General features: G+C 41.4%; 1 protein-coding gene across 1 annotated transcript in view; it reads left to right on the top strand.

The window, feature by feature from the left end:
* The window catches only part of itga9 (integrin, alpha 9), a 150,185-nt gene extending 132,725 nt beyond the window's left edge, over positions 1-17,460 (top strand). Inside the window, exons 24-28 of the mRNA XM_046357366.1 lie at positions 3,670-3,795; positions 4,659-4,778; positions 8,905-9,000; positions 12,786-12,905; positions 16,196-17,460. Coding sequence (XP_046213322.1) covers positions 3,670-3,795; positions 4,659-4,778; positions 8,905-9,000; positions 12,786-12,905; positions 16,196-16,294 — 561 coding nt within the window. The 3' untranslated portion in view covers positions 16,295-17,460. The remainder of the gene's footprint in view (positions 1-3,669; positions 3,796-4,658; positions 4,779-8,904; positions 9,001-12,785; positions 12,906-16,195) is intronic.

The following is a 17,460-nucleotide window of genomic DNA, read 5'->3' as shown; positions in this document are numbered from 1 at the left end:
GCCTGGAGAGCCTCCAGGTTTCCTTCATAGCGGTCAATTTTGAATGAGGAAAACAAATTATTGCAGGGGCAGTTTGGTAAAACTAATCCCATCCGAATCGTCCACTGGAAAAACGGACATGCTGGGGTAATAATTACATAACCGACATTCTATAGTAATTCTCGTCCCGTGCAAATAGGGCTCATGACGGTATTTTGTGACGTTTTTGTTTGTTTTGGACTTCGGTAAGTATTTTTTGGGCTGTTCGGGCTCACGTCATTCTTTCTCGAGGCAAGCCAAGGTCAGTAGCCGAAGTCTACGCCCCTTGGACGGTGATTGGTCAGCAGTAGGGATTCATCAATAAAGTATTTTTTGTCATTAAACGAGAGATGACTCGTTTTTATGCACAATTTGTTATTGAGAAATACTGCACTAAACATCTTAGTTAGATGTAAAATTGCGTGACTGAGATCTCCTCGGCAAAAACATCAAAATGAATGACAGATTTCTTGAGTTCTAACAATTTTGAGGAAGTGTATATTGTCTACGGCATCTCAAAGTGGACAAATAGTGCTATTGGCGCTTTTTTCCTCATTTTTCAAGCAAAGGTCTTTTAAGGGACTATGCGAGCACATTCGTTCGGTTTGCCTAGCCATGTTCAGCTAGGCGCCAGCCGAACTGAAGCATGCTAATGCTTAACCGAGCCTGGACTTCAAAGGGCAATCAAAAGGCTAGTGAAAAACTTCCTAGAAGGAAGATATCTAGACAAGAACCAGGCTCAGAGGGGAGACCCATAACATTATTTCGCTGTCTATATGTCCAACAGCAGTCTCCCCACACTATTTACCCATTCGCCCAAACATTAGTACCTCTGGCGTTATTTATTGGTTTATCGACCTACAGGCCATCCACATCCTTTGTTGCCTTTATCCTACAGAATGAAGTCTATCACTCTTGTTTGCCTTCATGGCCGAGTGCTCTGGATCCACAGTAGCAAACACTTTAATACAAGCTGCTAGTTTATCTGTCTCGGGTCATGGAACACAGGACCTGTTAGAACAGTGCGAGGCACCTTTTGAGGCCCCCAAAAAATCTATAAAGGGGAAAGAAATGTTGATACAGCTACTATAGCTAGCCTGGCTGGGCGACCATTTTGTTTCAGAACAGCAGTGTCTCATTTAGGCTGAGAAACTCCATATCCTCAGTGGGTGCTGTGTTATCATAACCCCTGTATTATAGGTAGATCAGGGGAGAGCTCAACCTGTTAATTGTGTTGACTGTGTGAATGGGAGGACTGGAGCAGAGACTGCAGACCGTATCCCACCCTGCGTCACCACATCTGGAATCACTTGGAAGGATCAGATAGCTTGCATGGAACTAACGGGGAGATGGCGGGGAAAACAGGGGGTAATGGGACACCTGCAGATCATTCTACTATTCTATAACATCCCCAACGTAGATATGGAGTCACATCGATCAGAAACTGGGGCCCTGGTCAAAAGTACTGCACTACATAGGGAATAGGGTGCCATTTTGGATACACCCTTTGTCTGTGTTAATTAACACTGAATATGTAGTCTCTCTGTCCTATATGGATAAGGATTTTACAGTGAGATGTTCTCCTTATACTGTATTTCAGCGTGACAGACATCTATTAACAGACAAAATAAACATGCAAGAAAAACGAGCAAGAAAACTTGGCGCGTTGCAGTTTGTTTGATTTCCAGTCATGATCTTACATTCACCCTAACGTATAGATTTCAGTGTAGAGATAAAGGCAACCCTTTATTTAGGAGCTCGGTTTAAGATTATACTTACCTGAGATTTGATTGGTATTAACTAAGAATCTGGTAGCAATGGATACAAAATAAATAAACATAATTGGTCAATTAGTCCAACACCTGTCTGGCACCAAATGGTGGGCTACACACTGACGCCAGAAACAACATTGTTTTTTCATGTACAATAATGATGCAGTCATTATTAAAACAAAACCAGCTTTTGAGAGTCAACAATGTCTTTATTGATATAATGTATCACAGCAAAATGAGCTGTGGCCCTTACTCTAGGGAAACTAAACATACCATCAATCTATTCAGAATTCATACCATTAAATTCTCTTCCAGCAGGGAGTCTCTCTCTCTCTCTCTCTCTCTCTCTCTCTCTCTCTCTCTCTTCTCTCTTCTCTCTTCTCTCTCCTTCTCTTTCTCTCTCTCTTCTCTCCTCTTTCTCTCTCTTCTCTCTCTCTTTCTCTCTTCTCTCTCTTTCTCTCTCATTCTTTATCGCTCTCATTCTCTCTCTCTCATCTAACAGACAGAGTTAAAGTTAGCCCACTGTATGAATGATATTGTCTGTCCAAAATGGCATCCTATTCCCGAAAAAGTAGTGCCCTATATAGGGAACAGAGTGCCATTTGGGTCACAGACATGACTCTTTCTCAGGCAGTGGATTGAAGTAACAAAAACACAGGATACCCTGGACAGTTAAGCCCAAAGTCATAAAAGTGTAGCGATTGTAGATAGAATAAAATAGTGCTCTGAAGGGGCAGAGGTAGTGGGTGGTATAAAACAGACAATGGAGAGGTTATAGGACACTTCCCCTTCTGGATAAGAGAGAGGGTGAGAGAGGGTGAGAGAGGGTGAGAGAGGGTGAGAGAGGGAGAGAGAGAGAGAGAGAGAGAGAGAGAGAGAGAGAGAGAGAGAGAGAGAGAGAGAGAGAGAGAGAGAGAGAGAGAGAGAGAGAGAGAGAGAGAGAGAGAGAGAGAGAGAGAGAGAGAGAGGTCGGGTAGAGATGGAGAGATCAAAAAAGGGGATGAGAGGGGGAGAAAGCGAAGGATCGGGGAGAGATGGAGAGAGAGAAACAGAGCGTGGAGCGAGTCAGAGGGAGAAAAAGAGGGATAGTAGAGAGAGAGAAATGGTGGGGGAGGGAGAAAGAAAGAGCGACAAAGAGAGAGATATGGGGGAGGCAGAGGAAAGGGTAAGCAGAGAGAGGAAAGGGGAAGTGTTCCCTGGGGGTATGGTTGGTGGTGATAAACCACCCTGGCTCTAAATCACTCCATATGGGAAACCTGTCAGGGAGCGGCACCGTCTGTCGTTTTCTACCCCCACCTCCTGCTCTCCTGCTGGGGGACAGAACTTCCTCTCAACCCCTAAGACCCATAATCCTGGGACATCAGCAGGAATAGGTGACAGTATGCCTGATAGACAGGCTTGCATCCCAAATGGCAGCCTACTCCCTATATAGTGTACTACTTTTGACCAGAGCACTATATAGGAAGTAGGTTCCCATTTGGGACAGAGACAGTCTCCACATCCACACTCTCAAGCTCACACCCTGGGGACCCCTACAAGCTGAAGGCCGAGTCCAATGAACCAGAGTCAGACTTTTCTCTTCACTCACCGACGGTCCCACAGGCACCCAGTCCTTGTACTTTTTAAAACAAGTAAAAATCATGTTAAACCAATAAACATATTGTTAAACCTTTAGCATTATGAGAAATATATTTGTATGAACATCAGTGGGTCTTAAAAATAAAATTATTGGGCTCTCAGGAGAGTCCTCTGTTATTACTTACTTGTAGAATGTGTATATTGTTGAACAATTCTGAGAGATTTCTCTCTCCAACTCCTGTCCTCCCTCTCCTCCCTCAACCTCCCCCTCCTCTCTCCCCCTCTCCCTCCATCTCCCCAGGTGGCGGAGGGGCGAGGGAACTGTACCCCCCACAGGAACCCCCAGCCCTGTACCATCCCCCAGGACAGAGAGAATATCTTCCACACCATCTTCGCCTTCTTCACCAAGTCTGGCCGCAGGGTCCTGGTAAATAAACACACACGCATACAGAGAGAAACACACAACACAGACACAGAGAGAGAAACACACAACACAGACACAGAGAGAGAAACACATAACACAGACACAGAGAGAGAAATCCACAAAACAGACACAGAGAGAGAAATACACAAAACAGACACAGAGAGAGAAATAGACAAAACAGACACAGAGAGAGAAACACACAACACAGACACAGAGAGAGAAACGCATAACACAGACACAGAGAGAGAAATACACAACACAGACACAGAGAGAGAAACGCATAACACAGACACAGAGAGAAATACACAACACAGACACAGAGAGAGAAACACACACACACACACATAGGCACAAAGAGAGAAAGTTTCACACACAGACGCACTCATATGCAAACATACAGATGCATGCACACACACTTCCACACACACTTGGGACAGTCACAGTCAGTGGAGTTTTAGGGTTCACTGAAGGTATTTCCCCTGCTGATGTATGATGTGTGTTGTAGTGTAACAACTGTTCACCTCTCTCTCCTTCTTTCTCTCTCTGTCCTCTCTCCCTCTCTCATGCTCTCCATTCCCCCTTTCTCTCTCTGTGTCCCTCTCTCCACTTCTCTCTCTCTCTCTCTCGCTCCCGCTCTCTATCCCCCATTCTTTCTCTCTCTGTGTCCCTATCTCTCGCCCCCTTCTCTCTCCACTTCTCTCTCTCTCGCTCCCGCTCTATATCCCCCCTTCTTACTCTCTCTTTCTCTGTCTCTTTCTCTCTCTCAATCCCTATCCTTCCTCTCTCGCTCCATCTCGCTCGCTCTCTCTCTTTCTCTCCCAATTCCCCCTCTCACTGTCTCTCCACCTCATCTCTCTCTCCAACAGGATTGTGACCGGCCAGGGAGAGCATGTTTAACTATCTCATGTACTCTAGGATCCCAGACCAAAGAGGATGCTATCAGTATAGATGTGAAACTTCTACTAAACACAGAGATACTGAATCGGGTATGCACATGGTTATTACATAATTATTACATGGTTGTTACATGATTATTACATGGTTGTTACATAATTATTACATGGTTGTTACATAATTATTACATGGTTGTTACATGGTTATTACATATGACATTGTTACATGGTTGTTACACGATTATTACATATGACATTGTTACATGGTTATTACATATGACATTGTTACATGGTTGTTACATGGTTATTACATATGACATTGTTACATGGTTGTTACACGATTATTACATATGACATTGTTGCATGGTTGTTACACGATTATTACATATGACATTGTTACATGGTTGTTACACGATTATTACATATGACATTGTTACATGGTTGTTACATGATTATTACATATGACACTGTTACATGGTTGTTACATGATTATTACATATGACATTGTTACATGGTTGTTGCATGGTTATTACATATGACATTGTTACATGGTTGTTGCATGGTTATAACATATGACATTGTTACATGGTTGTTACATGATTATTACATATGACATTGTTACATGGTTATTACATATGACATTGTTACATGGTTGTTACATGATTATTACATATGACATTGTTACATGGTTATTACATATGACATTGTTACATGGTTGTTGCATGGTTATTACATATGACATTGTTACATGGTTGTTGCATGGTTATAACATATGACATTGTTACATGGTTGTTACATGATTATTACATATGGCATTGTTACATGGTTGTTACACAATTATTACATATGACATTGTTACATGGTTGTTACATGATTATTACATATGACATTGTTACATGGTTGTTACATGATTATTACATATGACATTGTTACATGATTATTACATATGACATTGTTACATGGTTATTACATATGACATTGTTACATGGTTATTACATATGACATTGTTACATGATTATTACATATGACATTGTTACATGATTATTACATATGACATTGTTACATGGTTGTTACATGATTATTACATATGACATTGTTACATGGTTGTTACACGATTATTACATATGACATTGTTACATGGTTCTTACATGATTATTACATATGACATTGTTACATGGTTGTTACATGATTATTACATATGACATTGTTACATGGTTATTACATATGACATTGTTACATGGTTATTACATATGACATTGTTACATGGTTATTACATATGACATTGTTACATGGTTATTACGTATGACATTGTTACATGGTTATTACGTATGACATTGTTACATGGTTGTTACATGGTTGTTACATGGTTATTACATATGACATTGTTACATGGTTATTACGTATGACATTGTTACATGGTTGTTACATGGTTATTACATATGACATTGTTACATGGTTATTACGTATGACATTGTTACATGGTTGTTACATGGTTATTACGTATGACATTGTTACATGGTTGTTACATATGACATTGTTACATGGTTGTTACGTATGACATTGTTACATGGTTGTTACATATGACATTGTTACATGGTTGTTACGTATGACATTGTTACATGGTTGTTACATATGACATTGTTACATGGTTGTTACATATGACATTGTTACATGGTTATTACATATGACATTGTTACATGGTTGTTACATATGACATTGTTACATGGTTATTACATATGACATTGTTACATGGTTATTACGTATGACATTGTTACATGGTTGTTACATATGACATTGTTACATGGTTGTTACGTATGACATTGTTACATGGTTATTACATATGACATTGTTACATGATTATTACATATGACATTGTTACATGATTATTACATATGACATTGTTACATGGTTATTACATATGACATTGTTACATGGTTATTACATATGACATTGTTACATGATTATTACATATGACATTGTTACATGATTATTACATATGACATTGTTACATGGTTATTACATATGACATTGTTACATGGTTATTACATATGACATTGTTACATGGTTATTACATGATTATTACATATGACATTGTTACATGGTTATTACATATGACATTGTTACATGATTATTACATTTACATTTACATTTAAGTCATTTAGCAGACGCTCTTATCCAGAGCGACTTACAAATTGGTGCATTCACCTTATGACATCCAGTGGAACAACCACTTTACAATAGTGCATCTAAATATTTTAAGGGGGGAGGGGGTGAGAAGGATTACTTTATCCTATCCTAGGTGTTCCTTAAAGAGGTGGGGTTTCAGGTGTCTCCGGAAGGTGGTGATTGACTCCGCTGTCCTGGCGTCGTGAGGGAGTTTGTTCCACCATTGGGGAGCCAGAGCAGCGAACAGTTTTGACTGAGCTGAGCGGGAACTGTACTTCCTCAGTGGTAGGGAGGCGAGCAGGCCAGAGGTGGATGAACGCAGTGCCCTTATTTGGGTGTAGGGCCTGATCAGAGCCTGGAGGTACTGAGGTGCCGTTCCCCTCACAGCTCCGTAGGCAAGCACCATGGTCTTGTAGCGGATGCGAGCTTCAACTGGAAGCCAGTGGAGAGAGCGGAGGAGCGGGGTGACGTGAGAGAACTTGGGAAGGTTGAACACTAGACGGGCTGCGGCATTCTGGATGAGTTGTAGGGGTTTAATGGCACAGGCAGGGAGCCCAGCCAACAGCGAGTTGCAGTAATCCAGACGGGAGATGACAAGTGCCTGGATTAGGACCTGCGCCGCTTCCTGTGTGAGGCAGGGTCGTACTCTGCGGATGTTGTAGAGCATGAACCTACAGGATTATTATATGACATTGTTACATGGTTATTACATATGACATTGTTACATGGTTATTACATATGACATTGTTACATGGTTATTACGTATGACATTGTTACATGGTTGTTACATGGTTGTTACATGGTTATTACATATGACATTGTTACATGGTTATTACGTATGACATTGTTACATGGTTGTTACATGGTTATTACATATGACATTGTTACATGGTTATTACGTATGACATTGTTACATGGTTGTTACATGGTTATTACGTATGACATTGTTACATGGTTGTTACATATGACATTGTTACATGGTTGTTACGTATGACATTGTTACATGGTTATTACATATGACATTGTTACATGGTTATTACGTATGACATTGTTACATGGTTATTACGTATGACATTGTTACATGGTTATTACATATGACATTGTTACATGGTTATTACATATGACATTGTTACATGGTTATTACGTATGACATTGTTACATGGTTGTTACATGGTTATTACATATGACATTGTTACATGGTTGTTACATGGTTATTACGTATGACATTGTTACATGGTTGTTACATGGTTGTTACATATGACATTGTTACATGGTTGTTACATATGACATTGTTACATGGTTGTTACATGGTTATTACATATGACATTGTTACATGGTTGTTACATGGTTATTACGTATGACATTGTTACATGGTTGTTACATGGTTGTTACATATGACATTGTTACATGGTTGTTACATGGTTATTACATATGACATTGTTACATGGTTGTTACATGGTTATTACGTATGACATTGTTACATGGTTATTACATATGACATTGTTACATGGTTATTACGTATGACATTGTTACATGGTTGTTACATGGTTATTACATATGACATTGTTACATGGTTGTTACATGGTTATTACATATGACATTGTTACATGGTTATTACGTATGACATTGTTACATGGTTGTTACATGGTTATTACATATGACATTGTTACATGGTTGTTACATGGTTATTACATATGACATTGTTACATGGTTGTTACGTATGACATTGTTACATGGTTGTTACATGGTTGTTACATATGACATTGTTACATGGTTGTTACATGGTTGTTACATGGTTATTACATATGACATTGTTACATGGTTATTACATATGACATTGTTACATGGTTGTTACATATGACATTGTTACATGGTTGTTACATGGTTATTACATGATTATTACATTGTTACTGTACATGATTATTACATTGTTACTGTACATGGTTATTACACAAGTATATTGGTATTGCATTATGGATCTAAAGGAAGTTGTATTAAACCCCCGCTCACCTTCTATTTATCCCCCTTCCCCCTTCTCCTCACACACCTATAGGACAGCTCGTCGTTGATCCAGTTCGTGACGAGGGGTAATGTGAGAGTGGACGGGAGGGCCATGGAGGTACCAGAGGGCCTATCAGAAGACACTTCAGTAAGAACATCACTCACACAGATGTATTACTGCAAAGCACTTTAGAGTATGTGTGACCCAATCAGCATGTTTGAGGGGATCAGTTTCAGCATGTAGTAGACACAACATGATGTCAGTGAGACAGCCAGTTTAATACTATTAGGTGTTGTACCTCAGCCAGCCTTGAAGGGTGAATCTAGAAGCTGAATCTTGATTTAAGCCTGGGGAGCAGCTGGTGGCAGGAAACTAGCTCAACCTGGATGTCATGGGGGTTGTATTTTGGGGAGGGTGAGTCCTCAAGGACAGCAGGGTAGCACACACACACACACACACACACACACACACACACACACACACACACACACACACACACACACACACACACACACACACACACACACACACACACACACACACACACACACACACACACACACACACACATATATATATATACACATATATATATATACACACACATACACACACATACACATACACTCACACAGGGCAGCAGGCCTTTGCGTTGAGTGATTGGATGTGCCTGTGGACCAGTGGAATGAAGTGACGAGCGCTCGGCATCCCCTCATCCCAGATCCTCTCAGCTGATTATATTGATGACCTCCAGGCCCCAGCTCGTAGCTCCATCTCCTAGCGTAGGTTCCTGTGCTCCCTTGGGGTGGAGTAGTCTTGGTTTATCTTTACTGCGATGGGGCCCTTTTCCCAGCAAGCCTGCTACTTATCAACAGCTGACAAGATTTAGTTTATCACCCATGCCATGCAAACAGGCCCTGGTAAATGATGGGAGAACAAAATACTCGCCTTAAATGGTTCCTTAAGTTTTTAGTACCCGTAGGCATAGACATTTTTTCAACGTTGTTAGCTCAGCACAAACTCAGCTGGAGTCAGTCAGAGTACAGATCAGAAGGTAACATACGTTCCCATTGCACACACACAAGTGATTTGGCATTCGTAATGACAGAAGGCAGAATTACACAATGGATTTTTTTTTTTTACAAATGTGGGAAAGTGTTCAGGAGGAGTGACAGTTAAAGAAGATTTATCCTAGTCACCTTCTAGGTCTCTGTCTGTTGTTAGGCCGGTGTTGCATTTTTCATGCCACATTTGCATCCTTATCCCATGAGGACTGGAGTCTCACACGGTGAAACACTCTTGATAACGCTGCGTACGCATCCCAAATGGCACCCTATTCCATATATAGTGCTCGTACTTTTGATCACAGAAGTAGTGCACCATATCAGGAATAGGGTGCCATTTGGGACATATCCTGACAGTATTCTTAACGGAACACGTTACAGTTTAAAGAGGTGAAATTCTTCCATATTTCATGGTCATTTTCCTTTTCGCTATGCACCATATATTCCAGTTGGAATGGTGTGTTATTGTGGAAGCCTGATGTCTAGGATGGAGGGACAGGAGAAGGGTTTCCTGCACTGGGTTCAAACACTATCGCTGATCTTTCTTCCATATTTTGATTGTTTGCTCTAGCCTGCCTGGAGTGTCAGATGGGCGAGCTTTGCAGTTCAATTGGTCCATTAAGCCAGGCAAGCTCAATCAAGCACAGACACAAACACACACTGTCTGGTTGCCACCTATAGTAGTGTGTGTGTGCGCGTGTTTGAGACCACGTCTTCCCTCCAGAGACAATATTTAGGCTCACTCCCTCTCTGGCCTTGGAGGTTGGAACTTAGCTAAATTATGAAGAGTTAAGTCAACTAAGGATTTTGTCAGAGTAAACACAGATAATTTAGTGGGTCATTGTGAATTAATGTCATGAGAAGCAGGCAAAAATGACTTAGACCTATAATTTATAGTGGGATCAGACTGTCTGTTTGTGCAGACGGAGAATGTTTGTTATGAAGTTCTCCTTTGAATTTAACAAACCAGTTCTCTTAAATTCATAAATGAGCTGACTATACAGTAGTTTCAATGTTGTTTTAAAATCTCATGTCATATACACTGAAATGGCTATATACACAGCTCCAATTTTGATTCGTATCACATAATGTGCAGCAGAATATGATCTGTGGCCTTACTGTGTGAGGATGATGCAATAGTAGGATTGATTTGATTCATGTTTTGAAATACGTTCACATGTACAATGAAATAACTAAACACTTCAAATGTAGATGGGTAACAGGTATTTTATGCAACAGAATATTCTACTCTTTTCTTAGATTAGAACAAGAATGCTGCAATTGTATGATTGATTTGAAATCATATAACGCCATGGGATCCTCTATCTTTCTCAGACATTCTTGCTTCATCCAACTCCTTTTAAAAGTCACCTTGGAATAGTCCTCCAGACATTCCAGTCTCTGACACAGTCAAGCTTGCATTCCAAATGGCACCCTATTCCCTGTAGTGCACACTACTTTTGACTAGGGCTTTGACCAGAGCCCTATGGGTCCTGGTCAAAAGTAGTGCACTTTAAATGGAATAGGGTGCCATTTGGGACAGAGACCAAGTAATACTCTCACTATTGTTCCAAAAAGGAACTTCCCGTGAGCCTGTTTAAAAAGTAAGACATTTCACAGCAGACACTATTATCAACCAGGAAATGGCATCATCACGCAGTCGTCATTCAACCCTGCACCTTAGAGGCTGCTGCCTTATATACATAGACATGGAATCACTGGTCACATTGAAAATGGAACACTAGTCACCTTAATAATGTTTACATCCTGTTTTAGTCATTTCATATGGACTGTATATACTGTATTCTATTCTACTGTATTTTAGTCAATGCCACTCCGACACTGATCGTCCTAATATTTATATATTTCTTAATTCCATTCTTTTACTTTTAGATTTGTGTGTATTGTCGTGAATTGTTAGATACTACTGCACTTTTGCAGCTAGCAACACAAGCATTTCACTACACCTGCAATAACATCTGCTAAATATGTGTATGTGACCAATAACATTTGATTCTCTTAAACTCCACCAGACCGTAGAAGATATTCCCACTGTGTCTACATCCCAAATAGCACCCTATTCCCTACATAGTGCACTACTTTTGACCAGCTCTGATTGGGCCCTGGTCAAAATTTGTGCACTCTTTAGGGAACAGGGTGCCCTTTGGTATTCGGCCACAGTCCAATGGGAATGTCTTCCGTGGTCTGATTTGTCTGTCAGATATAGACTGATACAGTTCTCATAGAGAGCTTTGGATCTTTGGCATTTCTAGATAATGAGACACAGTTGAGCAGGTCTCTAGGTTTTATTTTAAACTTGTCTCTGTGTCCGTGTGTCTGTCTGTGTTGTAATTTGATCTTGGTTTGTGTACAGTATTTCTCTGTGTTTCCAATGTAATCTTTTCTGTAGCCTCGAATTTCCCATCTTTCACATTTCCATCACTCAGGAAAGTTAGCATAGTTGTAGGTATACATAATGTTTCGGAAACAATTAATATTTTCCAGATGAGTGTTAGTGTATATATTTGTGTTTGACTGTAGTCTTGTTGTGTCTGTACGTCTAAGTCTATTTGTCTTCTTGTTGTGTTTTAGGTGGTGTTCCAGGAGCCGATGAGCTAAGTGGTTGGCTGGATGTCTCTGTGTGTCTGTGTTTGATGCTTGACTGTATTCTTGTTGTGTTGCAGCTGGTGTTCCAGGAGCCGATGAGCTAAGTGGTTGGCTGGATGTCTCTGTGTGTCTGTGTTTGATGCTTGACTGTATTCTTGTTGTGTTTTAGGTGGTGTTCCAGGAGCCGATGAGCTAAGTGGTTGGCTGGATGTCTCTGTGTGTCTGTGTTTGATGCTTGACTGTATTCTTGTTGTGTTGCAGCTGGTGTTCGAGGCGCTCCACAGCCAGGAGCCAAGGGGCTATGTTGTTGGTTGGATCATTGCCATCAGCCTGCTGGTGGGAATACTCATCTTCCTACTGCTGGCTGTGCTGCTCTGGAAGGTAACACACACACACACACAAACACACATTGTCTTCTGCAGTACAGCGAATAGTATGGACTATACTTGGTTATTGCGTTGTTATTGGGAGGTGTTTGTCCCTCATATTGTTTTAGACTATAGCCTAGAACACCTCCCCTCTAACTGGCAAACACACCCTCATCGTGCTCTAGTCTACACTGTAGCCTCCAACTCTGGTTGACCTGTATCCAGGTCAAAACGTTAACCACAACTCCAAGTTCTAACACAAAGTAATCAAGGCTGGGGTCATTAAGGACTGTACCCTGTCATTTACTAATTTGACACATTTTTCCTATGATAATTATCATAATTATCTCTAATTTACATAATTAGTTTCCTCACCACTTAATGGCACTATCTTTAATTGCTGTAGTTTGTGTCATGGTAATGTATAATGTAGGGCTCTCCAACCCTGTTCCTGGAGAACTATCCTCCAGTAGGTTTTCACTCCAACCCTGTTCCTGGAGAACTATCCTCCAGTAGGTTTTCACTCCAACCCTGTTCCTGGAGAACTACCCTCCAGTAGGTTTTCACTCCAACCCTGTTCCTGGAGAACTATCCTCCAGTAGGTTTTCACTCCAACCCTGTTCCTGGAGAACTATCCTCCAGTAGGTTTTCACTCCAACCCTGTTCCTGGAGAACTACCCTCCAGTAGGTTTTCACTCCAACCCTGTTCCTGGAGAACTATCCTCCAGTAGGTTTTCACTCCAACCCTGTTCCTGGAGAACTACCCTCCAGTAGGTTTTCACTCCAACCCTGTTCCTGGAGAACTACCCTCCTGTAGGTTTTCACTCCAACCCTGTTCCTGGAGAACTACCCTCCTGTAGGTTTTCACTCCAACCCTGTTCCTGGAGAACTATCCTCCAGTAGGTTTTCACTCCAACCCTGTTCCTGGAGAACTATCCTCCAGTAGGTTTTCACTCCAACCCTGTTCCTGGAGAACTACTTTCCAGTAGGTTTTCATTCCAACCCTGTTCCTGGAGAACTACCCTCCTGTAGGTTTTCACACCAAACCCAGTTGTAACTAAAATGATTCAGCTTATCAACCAGCTAATTATTAGAATCAGGTGCGCTAGATTAGGGTTGGAGCAAAAACCTACATGACTGTAGCTCTCCAGGAACAGGGTCGGAGAGCCCTGGTATAATGTCGCCATCATTGGCTAATGTCATTTGGCATATTGTCAGAGGAACATTTTCTCCCTGTGCTAATACGTAAGCTCGTTAAACAACATGCTACATTAGGCAATTTGTGTAGAGCCTCTTGGTTTGTCTGTGGCAGTGCTACATTTCTTCTGAAAAAGACAGTCAGCACTCTCAAATAAAGTATGACTTTGAATTATTATCAGCAGTCGCAATGAACACATTTCAGCCATCAAGCCTTTGTCAGTGCTACGTTGTCCAGAGATGGTTCACACAGAGTCCAGTTGTGAAGTGCTGCTTCTCTTGGATTAGAGTGGCATGCAGTCAGTCACAGGGGAGGTGCTCTTGGCCAGTCTATAACAACCATCCCAGGAACAATACAGGGAACTCACTATAATTTACACCAACCATACATACCACGCACACACACACACACACACAGTCAAGCAGACACACACATGAAAGAAAGGGGAAATGGCAATCACACTGATGTCCAGACAAGAGGCCCCCCCCTCTTAAATCTCTTCACACAAAACTCCTATTCTTTTCCTCTTTTCCTACTCCCTTATTTTTTCCCCAAAGGGAATACCATGACTAAACCCTGGAATGCTGGTCCTGGGATATCCTCTGTGTGTGTGTGTGTGTGTGTGTGTGTGTGTGTGTGTGTGTGTGTGTGTGTGTGTGTGTGTGTGTGTGTGTGTGTGTGTGTGTGTGTGTGTGTGTGTGTGTGTGTGTGTGTGTGTGTGTGTGTGTGTGTGTGTGTGTGTGTGTGTGAGACACCAGCCATCCCCCCTCCCTTTGCCCAGGTCTTTGCACCCTGCCAAAATAAACCCCTCTTACAAGCGCCATGTCCACTATTTTCCTTTTTCTGGAAATTCCTGTGAGGCAGAGGTGTCCCAAATGGCACCCTATTCCCTATATAGTGCCCCACTTTTGACCAGGGTCCATAGGGAATCCCATAGGGCTCTGGTCAGAAGTAGTGCAATACTGTATGTACATATGTAAGAGCTTAATATGATCACTCTGTTGTTGCTGAGAATTTTCCTGCCAGCAGGAAATGCAAACTTGTAGTGTATTCAAGGTTCAAAAAAGGCTTCTAAAGTTTGTAGAATTTCCACAAACTGTATCAACCCCTAAAAAAAATGTCCATTAATTATAATCCACATAATAATTCAGTTTCATGTTGCTACAGGATTATTTTTCTGCTGTAGCAAACTGGCTCAAATTAAGATCCTACGTCTGTCGGAAATAGGGTGCCATTTGAGACGCAGCCTAGAGGTCTGTATCAATAAACGGTCTGGTCAATCGAGATATATGAATGAAATCAATGCGAGAGAGAAAAGACAACATACCATACCATCATGACAGTACCACACACAATCAGCACATCATCATCAAATAAAACATTTAGAATAGTAGAAACTACATAAAACAATAGAAAACATGAGAAGCACAAGGAAGACACCACAACAGCAGGGCCCGGAAGCTCACTTTGAGCTCCTAATGGAGCAAAAGGCCTCAACAGTGGATCTCCTGCAAAGGAAGCCTGGAACTTCATTCAATGTGGTTCTATCCTGGTGGTTGCTGCCTGGTGGCCAGTGTAATAGAGACTGGGAAATCTTAACAGGTCAAACATCTGGCCGTAGGTTCACCTCACTGGCAAATGCTCCTTCCCATTGGCCCTTAGAACAACTGCCTACGATGGCTCCTGGAGTGGTCTAGCGGTCTAAGCCACTGCCTCAGGGATGCATGCACCAGTGCAAGCGAGGGTTTGAATCCGACCCACTGCTAGCACACCCTCTCCTCCTACCTTTACAGTCAGTCTTTCACTGTCCTACAGTATATTTTACCGTACATACAAACAATATGAAACCGCTGACCCTAAGAACAACTGACATGAGTCAAACATCTGGCCATAGGTCCATCTCACTCCCTAACCTTTGCACCTGAGATTCTAGAAACTGTTGATTGTTGATGCCCATATGAGCAGAGATAATGGAATAGAGACGTGTAAATCTTAAGAGGTTAAACATCTGGCCACTACACCTCACCACTGACCCTGAGCTAACAACAAGTGGTTTTATTCTCTCCCCTCTCCTTGTCATCCTCCTCTCCTTCCCCCTTTCCCAGATGGGTTTCTTCCGCCGGCGCTACCGGGAAATCATCGAGGCTGAGAAAAACAGGAAGGACAGTGACGAGAGCTGGGATTGGGTGGAAAAGAACCACTGAGAGACAGAAGCCAATGAGAGCGCAGGAATTGGGGATTGGGTCAATGGTGGATCCAATGAGCTGGGGGCTTTCACCACAGCCAGCCAATCAGGACTAAGGGCCCTTCAATCTTCCATATGTGGAAGAGAAAAAAATATTCTCCGGATTTTTCGGAGGGAGACCTGACATTTTAGTGGGTGGGGGACTGGGGATTGAGGAAACGAACGAACAGACATCTGAGGTGATGGTTGGTGTGGCTTGCTAGGGTCGTGTTCATTAGGACCCTAATTCAGTGCAACAGAAATTGGAAATTTGCGTTTTTTATTTGACAAGCCCAATGAGTCTTTTCTATTTGTTTTCTTCCGTTTGTTGCCAAATGAAAACAACACTCGCAATAGAATTGAATTAGTCCCTATGGAGCTTATGGAGATAACTTCCTGACAGTCAAATCTATGGCGGTAACTCCCTGCCAACAGAAAATAACAGAATGGAACTGGTAAAGAAAGAAGGGGCCTGTTCAGAAGGCTGTAACATAGATAGAAATATATCGTGCAGAACAGAAATGATTGTCATATATACGAATAGGGAATTGCATCAGGTCTATTCATTCTATTTCTATCTGCAACGTTCAGAGTGCTTCACGTCCCTGAATTCACCCAAGGAGATTGATGTCCTGTGACAGGAAGTGGAAATGACAGATATTATCAGACAAGACCATGAAAACCCTCAGGGCTCTGTTTTAATAGTAGCAAAAATTTATTTTTATACATATTATAGCCATATTGTATTAAATTGGGGCTTCGAGAAAGGGTTAGTTGGGGTTTTTGAAGTCTAATGTAAGCATATCTATATGTTTTTCTTTAAAGCACTGATGTCCGAGTTGATAAGAAGAGTTGATGCTAATGTTTCCAAAGTTTATCCTTTCTTTTTGAGGCCAAAGATAATCTATAGTATAGTATATGAGTATAGTATATAATTCTGTACTGTTTCCTGCTCACAAATATCTCTTGAATATCTCACACATATCCTTCTCCCTTAGATATCTTTATGGCAACCAGCCAAAGCAAGTCCTATGAAAGCCCATATAAATATAACTATTAGAGCGGACATTCCCAGTCAAGTCAACATTCTATTTTTATGTGTAGACCTTCCCTTCACCATAAACAGAGCTATTTTTTTGGCACACA

Source organism: Oncorhynchus gorbuscha, linkage group LG07 (assembly GCF_021184085.1).
Source record: "Oncorhynchus gorbuscha isolate QuinsamMale2020 ecotype Even-year linkage group LG07, OgorEven_v1.0, whole genome shotgun sequence".
Classification (NCBI taxonomy): domain Eukaryota; kingdom Metazoa; phylum Chordata; class Actinopteri; order Salmoniformes; family Salmonidae; genus Oncorhynchus; species Oncorhynchus gorbuscha.
This window is presented reverse-complemented; position numbering and strand designations above follow the sequence as displayed.